At 39.5% G+C, this 23,910-nt stretch overlaps 1 protein-coding gene across 3 annotated transcripts; it reads right to left on the bottom strand.

Annotated features, from left to right (window-relative positions):
* Positions 1-19,362: 19,362 nt before the first annotated feature.
* On the bottom strand, positions 19,363-23,704 carry LOC110898816 (auxin transporter-like protein 2). 3 transcript variants are annotated; one of them, XM_022145657.2, is made up of 9 exons: positions 23,367-23,690; positions 23,021-23,248; positions 22,749-22,934; positions 22,098-22,210; positions 21,814-21,997; positions 21,578-21,675; positions 20,831-21,038; positions 20,484-20,741; positions 19,363-19,879 (listed from the first exon to the last, which is right to left on the bottom strand). In XM_022145657.2, the coding sequence occupies exons 2-9, from the start codon at positions 23,192-23,194 to the stop codon at positions 19,670-19,672; spliced, it is 1,431 nt and encodes a 476-aa protein (XP_022001349.1). In that variant the 5' UTR covers positions 23,195-23,248; positions 23,367-23,690; the 3' UTR covers positions 19,363-19,669. The 3 variants fall into 3 exon arrangements, with proteins under 3 accessions (XP_022001349.1, XP_022001351.1, XP_022001350.1); XM_022145659.2 differs by having other exon boundaries at positions 19,373-19,879; positions 23,556-23,704; XM_022145658.2 differs by having other exon boundaries at positions 19,373-19,879; positions 23,358-23,690.
* Between the last annotated feature and the right edge of the window lie 206 nt (positions 23,705-23,910).

Genomic DNA, 23,910 nt, shown 5'->3' with positions numbered 1-23,910 from the left:
ACTCATAAGTTACATTTTTTTAGAGTTTGTGTGGTATTAATAATACCGGTGTAACTTAAATATTTACGGTGAGGGCGTTAGCATTATTTTGGAATTCTTACTGTTCTGTGTAATCCAGTAATATTATTTTTACTTTAAAAATAATATTTATATAGTTCACAAAATAATCATAAAATTTACACAAGTGTTACTATGAAAAATATATATTCTAAATATATATTTAATAGGTTTTATTTATGAAAATCTCACCTCCGACACTTGGAAGTTTTGTAATAAAAATCCATGGCGAATTTTATTTGGAAAAACAAGTTAAAAATATATTCATAACACTTGTTGTAAAAATATTTTCAAGTGTTATATTTCTGGAAAAATTTCGCCAGAGTTTCCTCTGTAACTGGAGGTGGCCATGCTTATTAGCGTATCATTTTCTTTTCAAAATTCAATCAACAATTTTCAACCATCATCATCAAACAATATTCAAACATTAAACTAGTCCAAACAGATATAAATCGCAAACACATGAACTTGTAAGTTGTGTAAAAGTAGGTAGTAACCTTCCATTATTTTTACTAGATCTTTTTACCTTTATAAATGAAATCGGTTTCTTGAAAGCTTTATTTTTAAAGAAAATGCATCTTTACAACTTCTTGGTCAAAAGTTACAAAAATATTTCTTTGCTAAATCCTCTCGTTACACAAGTGTCTACACACTTGTTTGTTCACAAAAATGCCTTTGTTTCAAGAAAGATCCAGCTTTTAAACATGATTTCATCTTACACTTGGTTCTTCAAAAATACCATTTGTGGATCTTTAGATCCACTAGTTTAGAACTCCATTTTACAAGAAAAACTATTTTTACACAAGTTCATGTTTATGTATGAAAGGGTTCGTCATCTAGTAACTTTCCTACTTAACATAATGCTAGTTCATGTTCTATGAACATGATCTAGCGTGGTTTGATGACGATCCGTTCCACTACTAGCAATCAACATCATAAAATAACCATCACTAAACAAGATTCATGAGTTTTACACTAATATTTACTCTTTAACCACCATATTCATCATACTTTTAAATCTTTAAGCTTTGATCTTTAGTGTTCATGATTTTCACCCGTTAAATCTCTTATTAACCACTTTAAACAAGATCAAGAGGGTGCTTAGAATCACTTACAACTAGCTCAAGGCTAGGGAAGAAATCAAGCGAAAACAAGGTGGTTAATAGCGATGTAGAGAGGTCCTTGTGATTCCGTAAGCACCGAGCCTCCTCGTGTGAACTCTAGCACCTTGGATTGTATGTAGAATTGCAAGATCAAAATCGAAAAGTGAAGGTGGGTGTGGTGTGGTGTTCGGCCGAGTATCAAAGAGAAGGGGGAGAGAGATGAAAAAATGTTGAAGTGTTTGTGAAGTGAATGAAGGTGACTTTGAGTTATATTTATAAACCATACATCCTTATTAACCATAAGATCATATGTTCTCTAGATATAAGATATAAAAGATTAAAATATCCAAAATTGTAAGGGTGTGTCCCCCTTGGGGGGACCGATTCGGTCAAGGGGTTAGGGGGTTTATGGTTTGATTCTAACCATTTAGTTAGTGTTTAGTTAAGTAGTTAGGAACTTTAAATAAGTTACTAGTGTGTAGTGTTTTGTAACGGGTGTTAGGGTATTCGGGGACCCTAACTGGCTCAGAAAAGGAAAAACAAGGTCATTGTCAATGTTTTTATGTTCCGGGTAAAGTCCGGTTGTTCGGTTGGATACTGATCCATTAAAGTGCTTAATAAGCATTTAAAGTGTCTGTAATATTATTTTTAGTGACACAAAGAATTCCCGACACTTTGGAAAGTGTCTAGTATTATTTTCCCATGTTTTTGCACTTTACTAGTTAGCTTAAATGCTGAATTTTGTATTAAAGTGCAGAATTTTGTGTTTAAAACACGTTTTAGGCACATCCGGTCACTATAACTATCACCTAGTGACGCAGTTCTACAATCCTCACCTCCCTACACTCCCTATTAGTGTAGTAAACTATTCCCGGCTCATACTGGCCTTAGAGACAGTGTCTGTCTGGTGCTGGCTGTGTCAGCACGTTTACTAGGTTATCCGTTCATTGTGCTACTGTGCTTTTGTGCATCAAGTTTGTCACTATAGTTCTATGTAAATAAATGGAGTGACAGTTAATAAGGTATGATGCAAGTACATGTGTGTATCAGAAATCACGTAGCAGTTTATTCACAATTGTAAGCAAGCACAGTAATTAAGCATTAATTAAATATTAATTAATTCGTACGGATACCTGATTTGGTGAGGGTTGTCACACTTTTCCTAGCAGCAACAGAAGTAGAAGTAAGGGAACCAAATGTATTAAAGGCAAAGGGAATGAAGACATCTTGATTCTCGGCACAAGCCTTTTCATGTTTAGCATTTTTCCCTTATTCTGTCTTCAAAACAACCTGGCTAGACATGAAACGGTTTTCGCTGAGCCCAACAAAGGGGGATACTCCAATAACGTCCACAAAAACGTGTTTCTTACCTGCCTAACCTAACACAAGAACATCCGCTATTCTAAGAGTGGACCCCCTTCAAGAGGGTCTATTAAGAAATTCATAGGGGCCTTTTCTGCGGAGATTCATGCTTGCTTAAGCACACCACATAAGACATCACTAACCAAGTCATGTCTGTATTTAAAGCCTTGTAGCTCTTTGCAATGGAATGCTTACTCCCCAAAATTATCCAAACATACGTTACGTCACACTATGCAAGATTCATCAACTGGAAACAAAGGGGCCATTAACTGGTATTTAAGGATGGCCCGATACTCCACCGCTGACATGTGTTGGCCAAGCCCTTCCATGGGGATAACGGTTAGAAAATCTTGAGCTTGAGGGCCTCGTAAACACACTAACACCCCTTTCTGTCGTAGGGAAAAGTCAAACTTCACTCACAAACTTTGAGCGGATTTACTATATAGGGCCATCACCAAAGTTTTTTGGGCCTTTGGAGGTGCAGTCTCCTTATTCGTGAACCCGCCAAGATCAAGATCTGGAAGGGACTTGTGCAGGCTACCCAGTGCACACCCATAATTGGCGTCCAATTCATCAACACCACTGTATCGTAGAATGTGGTCCCGTAGACTCCAAGATTGTGCTTTCGAAACCACAAAGCATATGTTGATAGATCTTACACCGAATAAGATGAGATGAGATAAGAACTTGAACAATGTACTAGATACATATTGGAGGAATGATAGTATTAGATGATCGATCGATGATTTTACGTGCACAATATGAATTTAGAACAAGATAAAATTAAACAAAAATTTATTAGCAACACTTATGCTCCTTTCTACAAAAAGATATATAACTGCAAGGGTGGGTCAATCGGGAGTGAAATAAACTAAGGGGTTTTGACCCGCACTTCCCTAAGCCCCCATATTCTACAAAAAACAAAAAAAAAGGATATCTCGGTAATTTAGGATTTGAGATTGTTGACCGTGAGCTTTTGTCACACCCCCAAAATCCACCTGCAGATAACACCCGCTTCGGGGGCGTGACTGACCAGGATCCAGCCACCAATTATACTGAGCCTTTAATTAATAGTAGAAATATTTAATAACCGGAGTAATTAGCAACATTAGAGTTTAGATTCGGTAATTAGTTTAACAAACAGCGGAAGCATAAACCAAAATAGTTTTAAAGACAGTTCATTGTTCAAAACAGTTATCCCGACACACGGGTTGACGAACACTACACATCCCCAAGCAGCAGCTCCTGAATCATTGGTTACCTGCAAAGCATGCAGTAAGGAGTCAACAATAATGCTGAGTGAGTTCACTAGTTGTCCAGTTTTAATTACCAAAAACTTGTTTCACCGGTTAATTTATCCGTTTATACATGCCCTGGGGAGCTACCCCAAAAGTTAGCGACTAAACTGTTTTTCCAATACCGAACACTAGGTAACCGTTGCGTATCCGCAGGATGCCCCGATGTCAATGTTCTATCATCATTGACGGATTTCTGAGTCTATTAGTTCACGACCGATCCCAAACCAGGGCACGGTGTGAGGCTGGTAAACACCTAAATAGCGCTATCAACTAATAACCCGCTCGCCTAACCCGGCGACTAATCGGTATTTGTAGTAGGGACTTGAGTGATAGAGTTTCGTTTAGTGCCGTTAGTTGCAATCCGTATAAACTGTAATTAACCAAAAGGTTTCCCAATACCCGGGAAGGAAAAGTAAGTTTTGTTCCCAATAACTAGGGAAGGTATGTAAATGGTATCCCCTTTTACCAGGGGATAGGATTGTCCAAAAGGTTTCCCAATACCAGGGAAGGAAAAGTAAGTTTTGTTCCCAATAACCAGGGAAAGTATGTAAATGGTATCCCCTTTTACCAGGGGATAGGGTTGTTAGTCTCGTGTCCCAAACCACCGGGACGCATGCTTTTAAGTTGTGAACTCACCTTGGGTTGCTCGGTAGGTTTAGGTTACTTGTCAATCACGTTGGTCACCACGTCCTAACATGGTTACCGGTATAGGTCAGGTTCGGTGTACAAGTAATCACGTAAGAACATATACAGGCACATAACATGCATACAAGTAATAGTCATGGGTTATTGGGCCGGCCCTAACAGTAACACCGTCAAACAGAACACAGCAACACATAGTCCACTTAACAGATAGCCCAAGTTAACACAGAATGGCCCAATAACTAAAATGGACAGCCCACTCGCAACCAGCTGGTCTCGAGTCGCAACCAGGAGATTTCGGCTTGTCACGCTGTGGTTGCGAGTCGCAACCGTGGTCTCGAGTCATCATGCTGTGGTTGCGAGTCGCAACCGACGTAGTCTCGAGTCGCAATCACGTGGTTTCGACTTGTCATGCTTTGGTTGCGAGTCGCAACGGTGTGGTTTCGAGTCGGAATGCTGTGGTTGCGAGTCGTAATGCCGTCGTTGCGAGTCGTAATCTGTCACTTTCATGTACACGTGATGATGCAGATATGACAGTCCAAATTGTACCAAGAATTCAGGCCCATATAAGGAAACAACCAATAAGATTTCTACAAACACTTTTCCTCATCTGATTATTAGAAATTTTAGATCAAACTTTGCCATTTTTACATCTTCAAACCATATTCAAACAAGTTCATGTAGTGTTCATAGTTTTCTAGGGTTTTTATATCCAACAAATCCATATATTCATGAACCAAAAATCACATATTTTTAACAAGATCATGATGCACAAACAAGAAAACATACATTTTATAATCTTGAACATAGTTTTGGTTGGCATAATCATTCCTAAATCACTATACTTTAGCCATCTTTAAACATGTTATATGAGGGTTTTCACATATGACCAAACTTCACAAATCCTCCTAAAAATCATGCAAAATACTACTAACCAAGCATTTTTCTAGTTCATATACATATCATTCAAGCAAGAATACAAGGCATTTCTAGTTCATAATATTTCACAAAATCTTATACACCAAGAAGATAACACTAACCGGTTATGAAAGGAGGGCCGAAAACAAAGAGAAGAGAACCGAGAAGATGGAGTATACGAGTGATGGTCTTGACCGAGTCCTTGTCCGAAATCCTTGCTTGAACCGAAAGAGGAAGAAGAGTGGTGTTGTTGTTGAAGGTTACTAGTTGAGAGAGAATAGAAGTGTTGTGGGTTTGTGTGTTGTAACAAATGAGGGAAAGTGGGGAAAGATGGGGTATATATACCAAGGGGTGTTTCGGGTTGGGCTTGGGGTTTCGGCCCAAACCGGTTACGTCCCAAAGGCCCACTCGCAACCGCCCGGTTGCGAGTCATGGTCACAAATCACTCGAGACCTCATGGTCTCGAGTCGGGTTCCTTGTTCTCGGGTTGGGTTCTCGGCTCACATATAACACATACATATATACATACCAATGCACACATAACAAAGCACATATCACATAAAGATTCACGTTATCATTAAGTTTAGTCAGTCACTAGTCACATAATGTACAAACAAGTTACATCACGACACAACGAAAAGTTCTAGATTTCGGGTTGTCACATCATCCCCAAGTTGAAAGAAATTTCGTCCCGAAATTTGATGGCACTCACTGAGGAAGCTAGTCAAGTTGTAAGGTTTTCCCGGTTATCCTGGGGTGTCACATCCACCCCCCGTTGATCTGGAATTTCGTCCCGAAATTCCGTAGCTTCAGCCTCAGTAGCGTTTGTACTGTTCTCAAACAGTTGGGGATATTTTTGTTTCATCCGATCTTCGCGCTCCCAGGTAAACTCTGGGCCGCGCCGTGAGTTCCAACGAACTCGAACAAGAGGTATTCTAGTGCTCTTGAGGACCTTAACATCCCGGTCCGTGATTTCGACAGGTTCTTCGACGAATTTCAACTGTTCGTCGATCGTGAGTTCCTTCAGGGGAACTACGTGCGTCTCATCTGACAGACACTTCTTCAGATTCGACACATGGAAAACGTTATGAACTGCACCGAGTTCTGCTGGTAAGTTCAGTCTGTAGGCCACCTTGCCTATTTTCTCAAGGATTTCGAAAGGTCCAACGTACCGTGGGTTGAGTTTGCCTCGTTTACCAAAACGAACCACACCCTTCCAGGGTGAAACTTTGAGTGATACCCGCTCCCCAACCTGGAGCTCAAGTGGTTTCCTGCCCTTATCGGCGTGGGCCTTCTGACGGTCACGAGCGGCCGCCATGCGTTGTCGTATTTGAGCAATCCACTCAGTAGTGTCTACCACATGTTCTGGACCAGTGATTTGACTATTCCCCACCTCTGTCCAACAAAGAGGTGACCGGCATTTACGTCCGTACAATGCCTCAAACGGAGCAGCTTTAATGCTGGTGTGGTAGCTGTTATTATACGAGAATTCCACGAGTGGCAGATGCCTTTCCCAGCTGTTGCCAAAGTCGTTTACACAAGCGCGAAGCATGTCTTCTAATGTTTGAATAGTGCGTTCGGACTGCCCGTCCGTCTGTGGGTGATACGCTGTGCTCATATCTAAACGTGAGCCAAAAGACTTGTGCATTGCTTGCCACAGTTCCGAAGTAAAACGTGCATCTCGATCAGAGATGATAGAGGTGGGCACCCCGTGCCTCGAAACAACTTCCTTGAGGTATATCTTCGCCAGAGTGGAGAATTTATCTGTTGTCTTTGATTGCCAAGAAGTGTGCGGATTTCGTGAGTCGATCCACGATCACCCAGATAGTATCGTTTCCGCGCTGTGATCTAGGTAGGCCAGTAACGAAATCCATGGAAATTTGCTCCCATTTCCATTGTGGTATCTCTGGTTGTTGGAGTAGGCCTGTGGGTTTCTGATATTCCATCTTGACTCACGCACAAGTCAAACACTTGCTGACGTAAGTTGCTATGTGGGCCTTCATGCTAGGCCACCAATACGTAGTCTTAATATCGTGGTACATCTTGTCCGAACCAGGGTGTACTGAGTAGCGAGGTTTGTGCGCTTCATCCATCGTAAGTTCTCGTAAGTCGCCATAGAGTGGAACCCAAATGCGTCCTGTTACATAATAAGCACCGTCTTCCTTCTGTTCTAAGCGTTGCCTTGACCCGCGTAGGGCTTCAGCTCTAACGTTCTCTGGTTTCAGTGCTTCTATCTGAGCAGCTCGTATTTGCGAAGGTAGACTAGAATGGATCGTGAGTTGTAAAGCTCTTACGCGCTTAGGCGTAGTGTCCTTCCGACTGAGGGCGTCTGCCACTACATTGGCCTTGCCCGGGTGATACCTGATAGAGCACTCGTAATCATTCAGCAGTCCTACCCATCGTCGCTGTCGCATATTCAGTTCCTTCTGCTTGAATATGTGTTCTAAACTTCTGTGGTTGGTGTAGATGGCGCACTTGGTTCCGTATAGGTAATGCCGTCATAACTTAAGTGCGAAGATCACTGCTCCTATTTCCAAATCAAGCGTTGTGTAGTTCCTTTCGTGCGTCCTAAGTTGTCGAGAGGCGTAAGCAATAACCTTCTCGCGTTGCATCCGTGTGTAACTGGGATCCTGATTCGAAGCATCATGGTATACCGCTAGATCACCCGTACCCTAGGGTGAAGACGATGCTCAGTGCATTACAAAGTTGGGATCCGAAAGCTGAAAAGACGTCCTCCTGTTTTGGTCTTTCACGAGCACAACACCCTGCTGTGCCAACGAGACTTAAGCTGTGTGACCATCGAAAATCTTGTGATTAAGCTGCGATAGTATCTAGTGGGACCAAGAAACTCCTGTATCCTCGAAGGGATCTTTGATGTTGGTCAGTTCCTAACAAAATGGATCTTAGCGAGATCCATGTGTATTCCCACTTCGTTGTCTGATAAAAAGAAAATGTGTACTTCCCGAATCCTGAAGTCATACTTAGGTAGACTTCGCACGTAGACGCTCCTCCCCTAGAAGCTCTACAATGGAATACAAGTGTTGTTCAAGGTGCCCCTTTCTCCTAGAAGTGATTCAAAACGTACTAGATAAACACAGTTGCAGTGTGATCCATAAAGCAGCTGGTGGGTTGTTCACCCCAAAAGGTCATGGAATAATTCATCCGGTGTTTCCTGGAAATGGCCTTATTGCGTTCACTATGCCGTTTTAGGAACATCCTCCCTTTGGACTTCCATCTGATGTTAGTTCGTTCGCTACTCAATCTTCACATAGGAGCATGACCCATGTAACTGGTCAACTGGTTGTCAATACAGGATCGAGACGAACGGTTATGGGCTGTCACCTTGATGAGTTCTTAATAGTCAGTATACACACAAAAAGGCCCATCTTCCCTAGGATAAGTGGGGCTTCCCCCAAAGCGAAGAACTAGACCCTACAAAACTCCTGTCCAACGGTTCCTATAGTTGCTTTGATAGATCTTGCGACCTTCCTGGCGCAGAATGGTAAAAGTACAAGTAATCAGGGCTGCCTCAGACGTGAGATCAACTGAGATTCCGCCTAACAAAATTTCGGAAGAAAAACTGAATGTTCCTCGGATAGCACGCCGAGAGAAACAACGAACAACTGGTGGATCCTCGATCCATTTTTCCTTAGCCTTAGCATCCGTAGCGGTTGCTAACACAGCGGAGTAATCCCTCTGTAGACACTTCTGGCCTTCACAGCTGAAATGGCGCTAACTATTGAACTACTCTGATGCTTTAGAACAAATGCCGATTCTCCACACAAAGTTTTCTCCTCACTGGGTATATTCGCGTGATTCCTGGGTAATCCAATTCACACTAACTACTGCGTTGTAACCATCGAGTGTGGTAGAAGGAAGGTCGACATCGGACACTCGTCCCACAAGGTCGTGTTTACATCCTAACGAACTTTTGAGATTCTATTTGACTTGCCATCAGTTGGTTCCACATCTGGTTCGGTTTCAAGAAGTATCAGGGTCAAGCAGAATAGAGATGAAGCAAACAACTACTCATACAAGCTACCATGTTGCTACTATGCCTGGCGTCGCCTGCGCCAATCCTAAATGCCCTTCCACGAGCATTATTTCCAATGTTGTTACGGTTGCGAGGATTCCCATTACTATCATCATTCCCCTGGTTGTTGACCTTGATGTTGTCGCGACTGTTGTTTCTGATGTCGTTGCTTGAAATGGTGCGCTACGATCCTTTACTGACAAGTCCATCTTGTCACGTTTCCGTGCCGCGTCCCAAGGTGTACTTATTGAGCTGGCCGTTACGCGTTTCCGCACCATTGTCAACTGTCACCGCTTATGGCCCGACTGATTCGTAAGAGCTGGCTCCTATGAGCCGCTGACTAGGGTTAAGGGTTCGATTGGAGTCAATTCGCTGATGCTCGTTGTCGGTGACTAGGGTTGTTCAAATGCTGAAGCCAGTAAGGTACTACGTCTACCCTCTTGACTGAGTAATACACGGTATGTTGAGATAGCGTTGCAGAAGTGATCGCATTTAAGATGTCAACACGTTAAGTTCCAGCAAGCGAAGAAAGGTGAGAAGGATATAGACCAATCTTTGTCGTTTCAACATCCATCCCGGGGATGTTCGTACAAGCACCTAATGTTCTACACAGTTCGCTAGGCGTTCATATGGGTGTTCAGGTAATACTCGATAGCATCGAGGTTCGAAAGGGGTGCAGTGAGAAGTGAAAAGATCGTGTTCGAGTAGGAGACAATCACTGCTACGGCTCCTATGGACTGTTGGGTTTCTCATCATACAAATAACGATACGGAACCCTTTTTCACTTGTTAAGCCTCACTGGGACTCACATCCGCCCCACTATATTATTATGTGTGCACCCACAATAATATCGTGATTTGCATGTTCATCTCAGCTCCTCTTAACTCATGTCAAATGGTTCCCCACACTCGAGTAGATTTCAAAGAGTACCAAGTAGTGTAAGTCATGGAGGTTTAGGGAATTACCACCCTATCAATCACATGATACGAGAAAGTGTACATGAATTCATATTGGTGTGCTAACGTGCAATCACATGCAATATCGTATGTGGGCGTTCACTAGTTAGGCATACTAGTACGTATAGCGAAACAGGAAACATAAAGTAAGCAAACAAGTAAACACTGGTCCGAGCTATGAGGTCAAAAGTGTTGAGCCTTGTACTTGGAGTGTAGTGTCGTCACGAGTCACGGGTTATAGTCTGGTTTTCTCCAAAAAGATTTTCCCCTTTTTAAAACCAAGTTCACTATAACCAATGGCTCTGATACCAATCTGTCACACCCCCAAAATCCACCTGCAGATAACACCCGCTTCGGGGGCGTGACTGACCAGGATCCAGCCACCAATTATACTGAGCCTTTAATTAATAGTAGAAATATTTAATAACCGGAGTAATTAGCAACATTAGAGTTTAGATTCGGTAATTAGTTTAACAAACAGCGGAAGCATAAACCAAAATAGTTTTAAAGACAGTTCATTGTTCAAAACAGTTATCCCGACACACGGGTTGACGAACACTACACATCCCCAAGCAGCAGCTCCTGAATCATTGGTTACCTGCAAAGCATGCAGTAAGGAGTCAACAATAATGCTGAGTGAGTTCACTAGTTGTCCAGTTTTAATTACCAAAAACTTGTTTCACCGGTTAATTTATCCGTTTATACATGCCCTGGGGAGCTACCCCAAAAGTTAGCGACTAAACTGTTTTTCCAATACCGAACACTAGGTAACCGTTGCGTATCCGCAGGATGCCCCGATGTCAATGTTCTATCATCATTGACGGATTTCTGAGTCTATTAGTTCACGACCGATCCCAAACCAGGGCACGGTGTGAGGCTGGTAAACACCTAAATAGCGCTATCAACTAATAACCCGCTCGCCTAACCCGGCGACTAATCGGTATTTGTAGTAGGGACTTGAGTGATAGAGTTTCGTTTAGTGCCGTTAGTTGCAATCCGTATAAACTGTAATTAACCAAAAGGTTTCCCAATACCCGGGAAGGAAAAGTAAGTTTTGTTCCCAATAACTAGGGAAGGTATGTAAATGGTATCCCCTTTTACCAGGGGATAGGATTGTCCAAAAGGTTTCCCAATACCAGGGAAGGAAAAGTAAGTTTTGTTCCCAATAACCAGGGAAAGTATGTAAATGGTATCCCCTTTTACCAGGGGATAGGGTTGTTAGTCTCGTGTCCCAAACCACCGGGACGCATGCTTTTAAGTTGTGAACTCACCTTGGGTTGCTCGGTAGGTTTAGGTTACTTGTCAATCACGTTGGTCACCACGTCCTAACATGGTTACCGGTATAGGTCAGGTTCGGTGTACAAGTAATCACGTAAGAACATATACAGGCACATAACATGCATACAAGTAATAGTCATGGGTTATTGGGCCGGCCCTAACAGTAACACCGTCAAACAGAACACAGCAACACATAGTCCACTTAACAGATAGCCCAAGTTAACACAGAATGGCCCAATAACTAAAATGGACAGCCCACTCGCAACCAGCTGGTCTCGAGTCGCAACCAGGAGATTTCGGCTTGTCACGCTGTGGTTGCGAGTCGCAACCGTGGTCTCGAGTCATCATGCTGTGGTTGCGAGTCGCAACCGACGTAGTCTCGAGTCGCAATCACGTGGTTTCGACTTGTCATGCTTTGGTTGCGAGTCGCAACGGTGTGGTTTCGAGTCGGAATGCTGTGGTTGCGAGTCGTAATGCCGTCGTTGCGAGTCGTAATCTGTCACTTTCATGTACACGTGATGATGCAGATATGACAGTCCAAATTGTACCAAGAATTCAGGCCCATATAAGGAAACAACCAATAAGATTTCTACAAACACTTTTCCTCATCTGATTATTAGAAATTTTAGATCAAACTTTGCCATTTTTACATCTTCAAACCATATTCAAACAAGTTCATGTAGTGTTCATAGTTTTCTAGGGTTTTTATATCCAACAAATCCATATATTCATGAACCAAAAATCACATATTTTTAACAAGATCATGATGCACAAACAAGAAAACATACATTTTATAATCTTGAACATAGTTTTGGTTGGCATAATCATTCCTAAATCACTATACTTTAGCCATCTTTAAACATGTTATATGAGGGTTTTCACATATGACCAAACTTCACAAATCCTCCTAAAAATCATGCAAAATACTACTAACCAAGCATTTTTCTAGTTCATATACATATCATTCAAGCAAGAATACAAGGCATTTCTAGTTCATAATATTTCACAAAATCTTATACACCAAGAAGATAACACTAACCGGTTATGAAAGGAGGGCCGAAAACAAAGAGAAGAGAACCGAGAAGATGGAGTATACGAGTGATGGTCTTGACCGAGTCCTTGTCCGAAATCCTTGCTTGAACCGAAAGAGGAAGAAGAGTGGTGTTGTTGTTGAAGGTTACTAGTTGAGAGAGAATAGAAGTGTTGTGGGTTTGTGTGTTGTAACAAATGAGGGAAAGTGGGGAAAGATGGGGTATATATACCAAGGGGTGTTTCGGGTTGGGCTTGGGGTTTCGGCCCAAACCGGTTACGTCCCAAAGGCCCACTCGCAACCGCCCGGTTGCGAGTCATGGTCACAAATCACTCGAGACCTCATGGTCTCGAGTCGGGTTCCTTGTTCTCGGGTTGGGTTCTCGGCTCACATATAACACATACATATATACATACCAATGCACACATAACAAAGCACATATCACATAAAGATTCACGTTATCATTAAGTTTAGTCAGTCACTAGTCACATAATGTACAAACAAGTTACATCACGACACAACGAAAAGTTCTAGATTTCGGGTTGTCACAGCTTTATGTTCTACAATTATATATACACATACGATATAGGAATCAGAAGATCGATTTTTTTCATTATGTGAAGGGACTCAATTTTATTATCCACTTTAAACCATAAAAAAAGCTTAAGTTGGCTCTGAGTCGGTCACTTAGGTAATCCATTCTCCCAACACTTCGTATACTTATTCTTTGAATTATGATTATACTCTTAAAATTTTATTAAGCTTTATAAGAAATATACAAAGTGATAAGTGTGACTATGTATATTTATATATCAATGAAATAACCATGGCTTCTCTATAGTAATGTCCAAAACACTATGAAATGACGAATGAAACAACTGTCATGTAAAACTATCAACACAAATAACTACAATACAGATTCGTTACGGGACTGTCAGTTCTGTCGCAAATTCGTCGGTAAACTGCGTTATCGACGGAAATCCATCGTTGATCATCGACCAATATGATGGTGGGTAATCTGATTTCTGACAAATTGACAACAAAATCTACCAAGGGATTATCGATGGTGGGATGGTGGTGTTGGATATGAGATTTCCAACTCACGATTATTTTAATGTTGCTAACGAGGTACAATCCAAAGAGTTACACATTGGACAACGTACCAAGAATAATATTTATGAGATAAGTGTTATTGTTCACATGTGCGCGTCTTACAATAGGTATGCGGTTTGAACATTTAGAGAAACGTTTAGTAAATTAATTGTTTATGAAATCATTAATTATTAGTTAGTGGTTTATTTAATTAAATGTTAATTAAATAAATAGTTAAATAAATGGTGATGTTTGATGGAAGCTTCATCATGACTCAGGTGAGGAAATGTTCCTGCCAACGATTTAAAGGAAAGGTTGAATACTTTTATGCTTGTGATCTGATCAACGAGTTAAAGGAAAGGTTCCTGCCAAATCACAATTCACGCTTTGAAATTCGAAAGGAGCTAACTCGAGGCATGCAAAGTTGGGGTATCGAATGACTCCCAATATGGCTATAGACTACATTTTAGTGTCTTTGTCGATCCACTATGAAGAGTTCGTAAACGATTACAATCAAAGTTGCTATTTGGTTTGCGAACTTATCAGCCCCCCTTTGTGGATGATGTTGTTTCATGTTTTGATAAAAGTCTTCGGGAGGCAATTGAAGACATTGTCGTAAGTGGTGAGCCTTTTTTTGGTAAACTCCAGTGGCGGATCGCGACCTTACCGATGCGGCTTGGTGGGTTGGGCTTTCTCTCGACCCGGGATGTGGTTGCCTATGCCTTTGTGGCTTCCAGGTCTCAATCTTGGGAGTTGCAGGACCACATCTTACGTAACAGTGGGGTTGATAACACTGACCCGGAATATGCTAACACCTTGGAACGCTTGCATGAATCTCTACCTGACTTTGATCTAGGCGGTTTCTCTAACAAGGACACCGCTCCTAAAAAGCCACAGAAAACTTTGGCGAATGCCCTTTGTTGTCGAATCGCACAAAGTTTGGGAGAAGATTTCCATTTGTCCCCCCGCCAGAAAGCCGTCATTGAACGCCTTCAGAGGCCTCATGCTCAGGATCTCTTAACTGTTATTCCTATTGAAGATCTGGGTCAACGTATGTCAGCGGTGGAGTACCGGTCAATCCTTAAGCACCGTCTGATGATCCCCATGTTCCCGAATGATGAAACTTGCCTAGTCTGCCGTAAAGCATGTCTGGATAAATACGAGGAGCATGCGTTACACTGTAGAGAGTTGTCGGAGTTTAAGTATCGCCATGACTTTGTTCGAGACACGTTAATGGATATTCTCAGACGAGTAGGTATCTCGGCAAAGAAAGAGGCACCGGTTAATTTTCTTACAAACCCGGCGGAATGGAGGTCCACCCTACGCCTGGCTGACGTGCCAGTTTTTGGTTGGGAGTGCGGGAAGCATGCTTGTGTCGATCTCACAGGTGTATCCCCCTAGCCGAGTTCCGGGAAAATGGGTTTGTGGCGGAGCAAACGGTACTGAAAGCAGAGTCCAAGAAGGTGGAAAAGCACGTGAAAGCTTGTGAGGATAATCAACATGCCTTTGTCCCCCTGGCGTTTGACACGTTCGGCTCCTTGGCGCCGGAGGCGGTTCGGTTCTTGGCTAGAGTTCAGCGTGTGGTGCACAGCAACTTTTTGACCCCTCAGGGGCGAGGCTTTGTTTTTAGTAGATTAGAGTTTTCTATTCATAAGGGGATGGCGGCGCAGTTTGTTGCTCGTCTACCTGCTATCCTTATGTAATTTGCCTTAGTGATTGGAATGAAAATTCAAAAATTACAGTTAAAAAAAAAAAAAAAGACAAGTCCAACTTCATATTAATAAGCCAAGGCAAGAAAAGAGCACTCGCTTACAGTAGTGACAAGAAGTTTGTTTTCGGATATGCCATATATTTTTAGTGCATAATTACCCCTTGATTATAAGTACTTTAACGAATTTTTAGTTGCAAATGCTACCTAAAATCGTTCCTGTATGACAAATGCAGGTTTCTAAGGCCTCAAGATGAAAAGAACTTAAAAACGAGCATAAACGAAGTAAAAACCCAAGATTCTAAGGAAATCAGCAAATTGCCAGATAGGCACAGCCGTGCCAGGCTATGGGCACGGCCGTGCACAACACCAAGAATTGGGTTCGTGAACCGGTGTGGGATCAAAATAGTCTTTCATCAAACGCTCGTTCGCGGCTTCAAGATCTCGCAAGATATAGGTGCACCTCAAAATGGGGCGTGGAGGAGAACGCCGAACGTGTTCCATTGCTTGTATCGCGAGAGTACATGCACTCGTAACCGCTTCTTCATCCTCCGTGATTTCTTCGGGTGAAAAAAATCTTCGGTAAATATCGGTGAACAAATCTTCCGATGGGGAACCCATTATTTTTTTAGAAGAAAGTGAGAGTAATTTCTAGATTTTTATAAAAAAAATGTAGAGAAAAGGAAATGAGAGTGTGATGAATTTAAAAAAAAAATGGAGATATGGGGAGTATTTATAGATTTGAAAATGAATTAATTTTTTTTAGATTTCTGACCGTTCAACGGTCATTTTTTTTAAATAAACCCTCCTCTCACGCCGCTATGAAGATAACTCTACCCTCAAAAAACTACCCCATAGCGCCGCAATGTAGCGGCGCTATGGGGCGCCATCTCCCACAAAAAATTCTCAATCGTGCCCCACTACGTTTAGTCTTACAAACGACCATTTAAGGCCTTAAGCAAGTCGTGAGAGCTTGTTTTATAAACAAAAGAAACACCTTGCTAATTAATTTATCATTGGTTAAAATTATGTTTACCGATATGCACTGTATGAAGTTAAAATTATGTTATACCAACATGCACTAGTATTATATGAAGATTTCTTGGTTAGTTTAAGTGGTAGATCTAGAAAAAAATTCTCACCCGATATGCAGGTTGTGTGGTGAGAGCGATGAGGACACGGATCACCTCTTCGTCTCCTGTTATGTGGCAGCGGTGATGTGGCACAAGGTTAGTATGTGGTGCAATATCCCCCAAATTTATGCATTTAATATGAAAGACTTGTTTCACGTTCACAAAAATTTGGCGATATCAAACCATAAGAGACAGGTTACACAAATGATTGTTTTGGTGGCATGCTGGGCAATCTGGAAGGCACGCAATGAACTAATCTTTTCGGGCAATCGACTAAACATAGATAAGATTTTTGGAGAGTTGCAAGCGATGTCATTCTTATGGTATAAATATCGGGCAAAACACAACGACATGGAATGGGGCAATTGGATGAAGTTTACAGGTCTGGAATAGTTTTTGTACTACTAGGCGAATGCAACTGTAAGGTTTTTTACATTTGTGTTTAGAATCTTGTAAACATTTAAATGTAAAGTTGGTGATGAATAAAAGTTGTTTGCTGTTCAAAAAAAAAAAAAAAGAAAAAAAATCAGCAGCATCCTAATTTTTTTTGCCAAGTTTTACGTTTTCAGGGTATATCCTAATATTTACTCAACGGTACCTAATACATAAAATGGGGAAATATTTTTTTACACTTCGCTAAGAAAGTTAAGGGGTATCCCGGATACCCCTGGCCGGCTGGCCCCTACATAGAACCGCATGTGGTTGGACTAGAGAGAATACTGTCAGCTTTGTTGTGGGATTATAATAAGCCGTTGTCTTATGTCTCTTGCAAAGTCACCTGACCTATTGATTAATCGGTGTGTTTGTACTGTTGCAGTCAAGATAATCCGCATACATGCTGATCATCAGAATTGAAGTTATGCTAATTTGTGTTTGTTCTGGAACAAAGTTGTTCCAAATCTTCCATATAGTTGAACTTCGACTTGGTTCAAGTAGTACTTGATTCGAACAAGCTTTGTCCCACCTATACGCTTTAGTGTTCTTGTAACAACAGGAATGATTGATACTACTAGGTGTCACGCATGTATGCGCAAACACATGGTTTTGTCAATGGTCAAAAACTGAAAGTGTCAATCATGGATGACGAAATCAAGATGATCTTGATTCAAAGGTTCACTATAAAACCTATCAAATCAAATTGTTAATTGGATACATCCGGAGTTAACTCGTTGTACCCTTTAAAAACTTGTGCATACATCGTCGCTCGTGGTGGATTTTAGTGAAAATGCCCATCACTAGGGGTGCAAACAAGCCCAGCCTTAACATATGAAAGCTCGAGCTCGAGCTCAGCTCGATTCGAGCTTTCTTTCTAAAGCTCGAGCTCGGCTCGAAGGTAATTTTTCAAGTTCGAACTCTGCTCGGGCTCGCCTCGTTTAGTATTTATTAATTATTTTATATTAATTATAATTATTATTATACATATAATTAAGTTATTTTTTTATATTTATATAAATGGTAATTATTATTATTATATAAATATATGTTTAATATATTAATAAAAAATATATAAACAGAAAGCTCGTTTAGGCTCGCGAGCCAGCTCGAGCTCGATAAGCGAAGCTCGGGCTCGTTTACTTAACGAGCTTGTTTTTTAGGCTCGAGCTCGTTTAAGCTCGGCTCGTTCGAGTTTTTTGTCGAGCCGAGCTCGAGTAGCTCGCGAGTAGCTCGGCTCGTTTGCACCCCTACCCATCACTCACCAACGACAAGTGAGTTGGTTCACATGATGGACCGAGTCAACACAAATCGGCCCAAGATCAATCATTTGGGTCACAGTTTGACAAATTCGTCTATTTATTAAATTAAACTAATATATAATTGAAGAAGATAGTAAAAGCATGGCACGTGACAAAGAACGTGCACCCATGTGACCAGATTGGCTCCACAGTTACATACAGGTCAACATCTGACTTTCCTTCAACTTGAAGATGACCCCTATTGCATTTATTAATTTGGTCTGCCCCCTTGCTTGCTTCTCCATCATTAAGAAAGGATATCATACATGTTTGGTTTCAAATTAACTTGAATCATTAATATTAATAATAATTAACCAGTTTTGACTTTCTGTGTTAAAATACAAAAAGTAGGTAATTCATGAGTTCATATATATTTGATTTCTATACAGAAAACTTATATCATGTAATGGTAGATTGGTAGATACTAATTAATATAGCATATTTATAGCTTCTATAATAATAACAATAAAAATAATAATTATTGATTGATTAAGATGCTTTTGATGAATAATCACTCCATAAGAAAATAAATATGGAAACATGGGAAGTAATAATGACTTTGCTAGCACCAAGCACCTTAATATATAATAACTATATATATAAACTATATATATATAGTTGAGTTCTAGAGTGAACACTAACGTATTTATGAACTAAGTGAACAAATCCTGGTCATTGATTTACATTATCAAATCATAAAATACACTAGTGTATTTTCATCATCAAAACCTGGCGATTGATTTACACTTGTGTATTGATAATTAAGGGCTAGGATTAGTTCACTAGTGTTCACAATCAAAGGGTTGTTCATAAATGAACCTAACCGTTCAATTGATAGCTATCCTACAAGGTGGAACAAAATACTCTAGCTTATTTGAGCCTAAGCACTTCTAGCAAAGGTATCATCACAATCCAACACTATTTTAATCTACTAAAGAATAGTTAAAATAAAAGATCAAAAGATAATTGTTGATTGATTAAGATGCTTTTGATGCATAATCACTCAATAAGAAAATAAATATGGAAACATGGGAAGTAATATATATTATATATATTCAATTGATAGCTATCCAACAAGTTGGAATAAAATACTCTAGCATATTAAAGCCTAAGCTTTCTAGCAAAGGTATCATCACAATTCAACACACTATTTCTTAATCTACTAAAGAATAGTAAAAATTAAAAGATCAAAAGAAAATGGAAACCAAAAATCAAGAAATAAACAAGCCAACACACATCACATGTAGGGGAGATATCTAATGCTCCCATGAACATCACAACATGAACCGAGGTGGAAAAACTCGGTCCCTTTGATTTCGAGTCAACTCAGTGGTGTTGCGGAGGAGGCAATGCAGGCTTACATTGGTAGCACTTGGCAAATAACCCGAACGTATCAATTTGTCTCACGAAGTTGGTCATACTGGCCCATCCACCAAACCCAAACCCGACCACTAGAACCCATATGACTACGAACACGTTTAGCACGTACATGGCTGACCAACTCGGTAGGAAGCGGGGAGGTTTCTCTGCCGCATTCTGCATACAAAATTTCATTAGATTCAAGTCTAAGAAAACCTGAGGGACTAGTTTTGCTATTCAAGTAATAGTTAAGGCCTAAGGGACTAGCCAGCTCATCTCCGACATAGTACAACACCAAAGCATGGCATATAACTAGATGGAAAAGGACTTGCAAGCTATGTAGGCCTACTATTATCAGTATTTCCAAATCTAGACTTAAGTGTACTTGTACAATTTTCTTTGTAATCATCTAGAAAAATTTATACTTTTAAAATATTTTTCCTTACAAATATAAAAATATATATTATTCCAGAGTTTTTATTGGAATTACCGAATATTTACTAATCGTCTCGTTTCATTTTAAAGTTGTTAAATCATTAATATTTCGCTAGTATACATTCCACTTTTATAATGTTATTAATTGAGCATAGTTTTCACATTTATAAAAATAAATGCCTGTCTAAATCAAAATACCTGTTACCAGAGGAAAAGTGCCACTTTATTGTCATGGACCATTATACCCTTTCTATATTAGGATAATTACCATATGCTACTAAAGAAACTAAATTCAAACCATCATGGATATTAACAGGATTATAACTTGTAACTGTGAATTTTATACCTGACGAGCCGAGGCCTTTCTGTATGTGAGCATATGCGCAAGAGCGGGGATAATGTAAACCGTGAAACTAACCAAGAGTGCACCAACTGCGGAATTGATGGGCCCGAAGAAAGGGAAAATGATAGCCAAGAACCAAATCGGTATCACCACGGGTAGCCTTGCTAGTGCCCGTAAAAATATGCTCTTTGTATCGTGCATCCCGATCACTTTCTCCCAAACAAAGTACAACGGTGTGCATGCGAATCCAAATGTAATAAACTGTTCCGCATTTGTTATAAAACCAAATATGTTATCATACATTATAGTTAACGATTGGATATCGTAGAATTCAAAGATATTTGCCCGACCTGATGAATAAGCATTAGAATGACTGCGGCATCACGCCAACGGGTCTTGGGAAGGAGAGAGAAGGCGTTTGAGTGGTTAAGAAGTTCATCACCAAACGCCCAATAAACCGCAGAAGCAGAGGGGAGTGTCAATGTGAATACATATAGAGTGGCCATTAAGTAAATATACTTGAATTTTCGCGGTTTCCACATAGCATGCATAATCTCCCTGAAATTATAATATAAATCAAATAAAATAGACACAACCAAAAATATTTACACTTTCTAGAGGGGACATGATATCTGATAATTCAAATGCCAAGAACATGAAGTGTTGGATCAAACAAAAAATAAATGACCATAATACCCTCCTAGAAATAAGATCCAAATAGAGATATCAATCAAGTCCACTCTCCATGTGCATCTCTTTATGTTAAAGCTAATTACTTTATTGATTAAAAGATTTAGTTTATACTAATTAGTCAATAAACACACATAATTAAACAATTTCAATAAGCAAGATCCCATCATTATGAACACAAAAAAGGTATCACTTTTAAATAAACAAAAATGTAAATTTAAACTTTTTTGCTACAATATACAATCTTTTTCAGGTTCATACATAAGTGGCAGGCAAAAGCTGCAAAGAGAAGCTGCTTAGAAGAAGGAAGAAAGTGTAACTTTTTACAAAAGTTGTATAAATCAAAATCAATTTTATAATTTATAATTTATAATTTTATCCAAAGTGATAGTTACAAGAAAGCTTACACTGTGACAGCATGCCCTCCAAATGTGTATAAAATATTTGTAGCTCCTGTAAAATAAAGCACCAGTTTTTTTGGCCCAGAATGTTGAACCCCATCAACCTGCAATAATAACAGTCACTTGTAAGTTCTTTCCAAATTAAGCTAAATATACCCATATGAGATCTGGATTTAAAATCACTGAAATCATGGTTTCTTTCTAAAAATAGTATGTTTAATGTTTTAATAATATTGTAATACCTGGCCATGAATTAAAGCTGCAATAGCCATGTACCATGCAGTGTAAGTGGTCATCCCAAGGCCAAGAAAAGACCAAATTCTGTAATTGTGGAAAGATGGAATGAACACAGTGGTGGCACAACATGCTCCAAATATGTATGTCCATGTCCTTTTGTCCAGATGATCATTTATGTAGTAGATGTTACTGTCATTTTTTATAAAAACAAAACAAAAGTGTCAATTTTTTTTGCACATATTTAAGAATATTAAGAATACCCATTTGGTATATGGAGTCAAAAACAAACCTTGCACAAGCTATAAGTTGTATCACAGATCCAAACAGAAGAAAAGTACAGTTGAATGCCAGTCCTATTGCTTTCCAGTAAGGTCCCAATAATCCATCAAGAACTTCAAACCACTACAAATTTCCAAAAAGTATGGTTGTTAAATAAATTAACCAAATATTGTTTTCTTAAATGGGATATAAATTCATTTGTGTGAAAAACTAGTGAAGAATGTCAGGGATGAGCGATCAGTATCGAACTGTACCGGTACCCAAAGTACCGATCCAGAAAGTGTTTGGTACGGTACGGTATTAGAAGATCAATCAACCCAAAATACCGGTACTGTACTGAATTAAAAGTACCGATCACAAAAAAAACGAAAAAAGTGTGTACCAGATTGGTACCGATTATGGTCCGGTACTAGAAAATTCAATACCGGTAGCGGTTCAGTTTCGATACCCGGTACTATTTGTTCATCCTTAGTGAAGAAGATAATAATAATAATAATAATAATAATATTAAAAAAATTAACTAAAATTAGTCAAATGGTGTAATTGTGATTTGAGGGTATTAAATACTGTTGACAATGTATCAATTGGTTAAGCAGAAAATTAAATAATTATTTTGGCCAATTAAGTTATCTTTTTTGTATAATAAGTTAAAGAAATGAACCTGTATGACATGGTTCTTGAAGCTGACACCTTCTTTCTCTTTTCTGTTTCTATACTCAATGTAAAGAACACTGATGAGATAAGCTGTCCAGCTGCCAAGAAGCCCATAGAATATTTGAAGTACAATTCCTGAGACCATACCCAGTTGAGAGAAAGAGTAGGGTAGTGTTAAGAGCACTTGTGCCACCTGCATAAACACATGTAAATTCAACACTCAAAAAAAAAAAAAAAAAAAAAAAATTAGTATGATGAGTGTGGTTTTTTTTTTTTTACTTGATTTGAAGAACAACTAAACCAAGCATCCCAAGCAGACCCTCCATGCCAAAGAGCATTTTTCATGGAGAAACCTGAGTGATCTTCTTCTTCTTCTTTACCCACTCCTTCATGCTCATTTTCATAGATATTTGATGATATTATGGAGTCCTCTGCTTGTTTCTGGCCTGACATTTTCTTGGATTACTACTGCTAAAACTTCTCTTTTTTATCTTTTTCTAAAAAGATCTGTCAACACATGTAACAAAAAACATACAAGAATTAACAAAAACACATAAATATCCAAAGATCAATGCCAATATATAAAAAGATTACAACTTTATAACAAAATAAACACCTCTTTCACCTTTAACAATTCTCCATCACAAAACCCAGATGTTAGAAGAAACAAAAATGATGTAGAAGTTAAGAAATAATTGAGGAAACAGGGAGAAAGAAGAGGTTAAAAGAAGGTGGAGAGAGAGAAAGAGATGAAGAAAATGAAGGGGGTTTTAATGGGGATTGAAAGTGGACATATATAGAAACCAATTTCTACCTTTTCTAGGAGGATTTTATCTTGGAAATTTTGATTATTTTATTGAGTGTGAAAAGGAGTAAGATTCACTGTATGTATGTGTAAGCAGCTGTTGAACAAATGCTGTTTGGTTTGGAATTTATAGAGAGAGAGAGAGAGGGGGTTGTAGTGGATACATAGATGTATGTTGAGCTCTTCTTTATACTGCAATCATAAACCATTCTAAAGATTCTCTGAGATTTGTTCTTCTTAATCATCATGAAATACTGATAAAATGGAATACAAGTTGGTAATAAGTTAAATCCAAACTATTTTGTGTATACCTAATTAATTTTTTGGTAATAAGTTAAATCCAAACTATTTTGTGTATACCTAA

Source organism: Helianthus annuus, chromosome 13, assembly GCF_002127325.2.
Source record: "Helianthus annuus cultivar XRQ/B chromosome 13, HanXRQr2.0-SUNRISE, whole genome shotgun sequence".
Classification (NCBI taxonomy): domain Eukaryota; kingdom Viridiplantae; phylum Streptophyta; class Magnoliopsida; order Asterales; family Asteraceae; genus Helianthus; species Helianthus annuus.
Note: the sequence above shows the minus strand (reverse complement) of the source record. Positions and strands in the feature narration are given on the sequence as shown.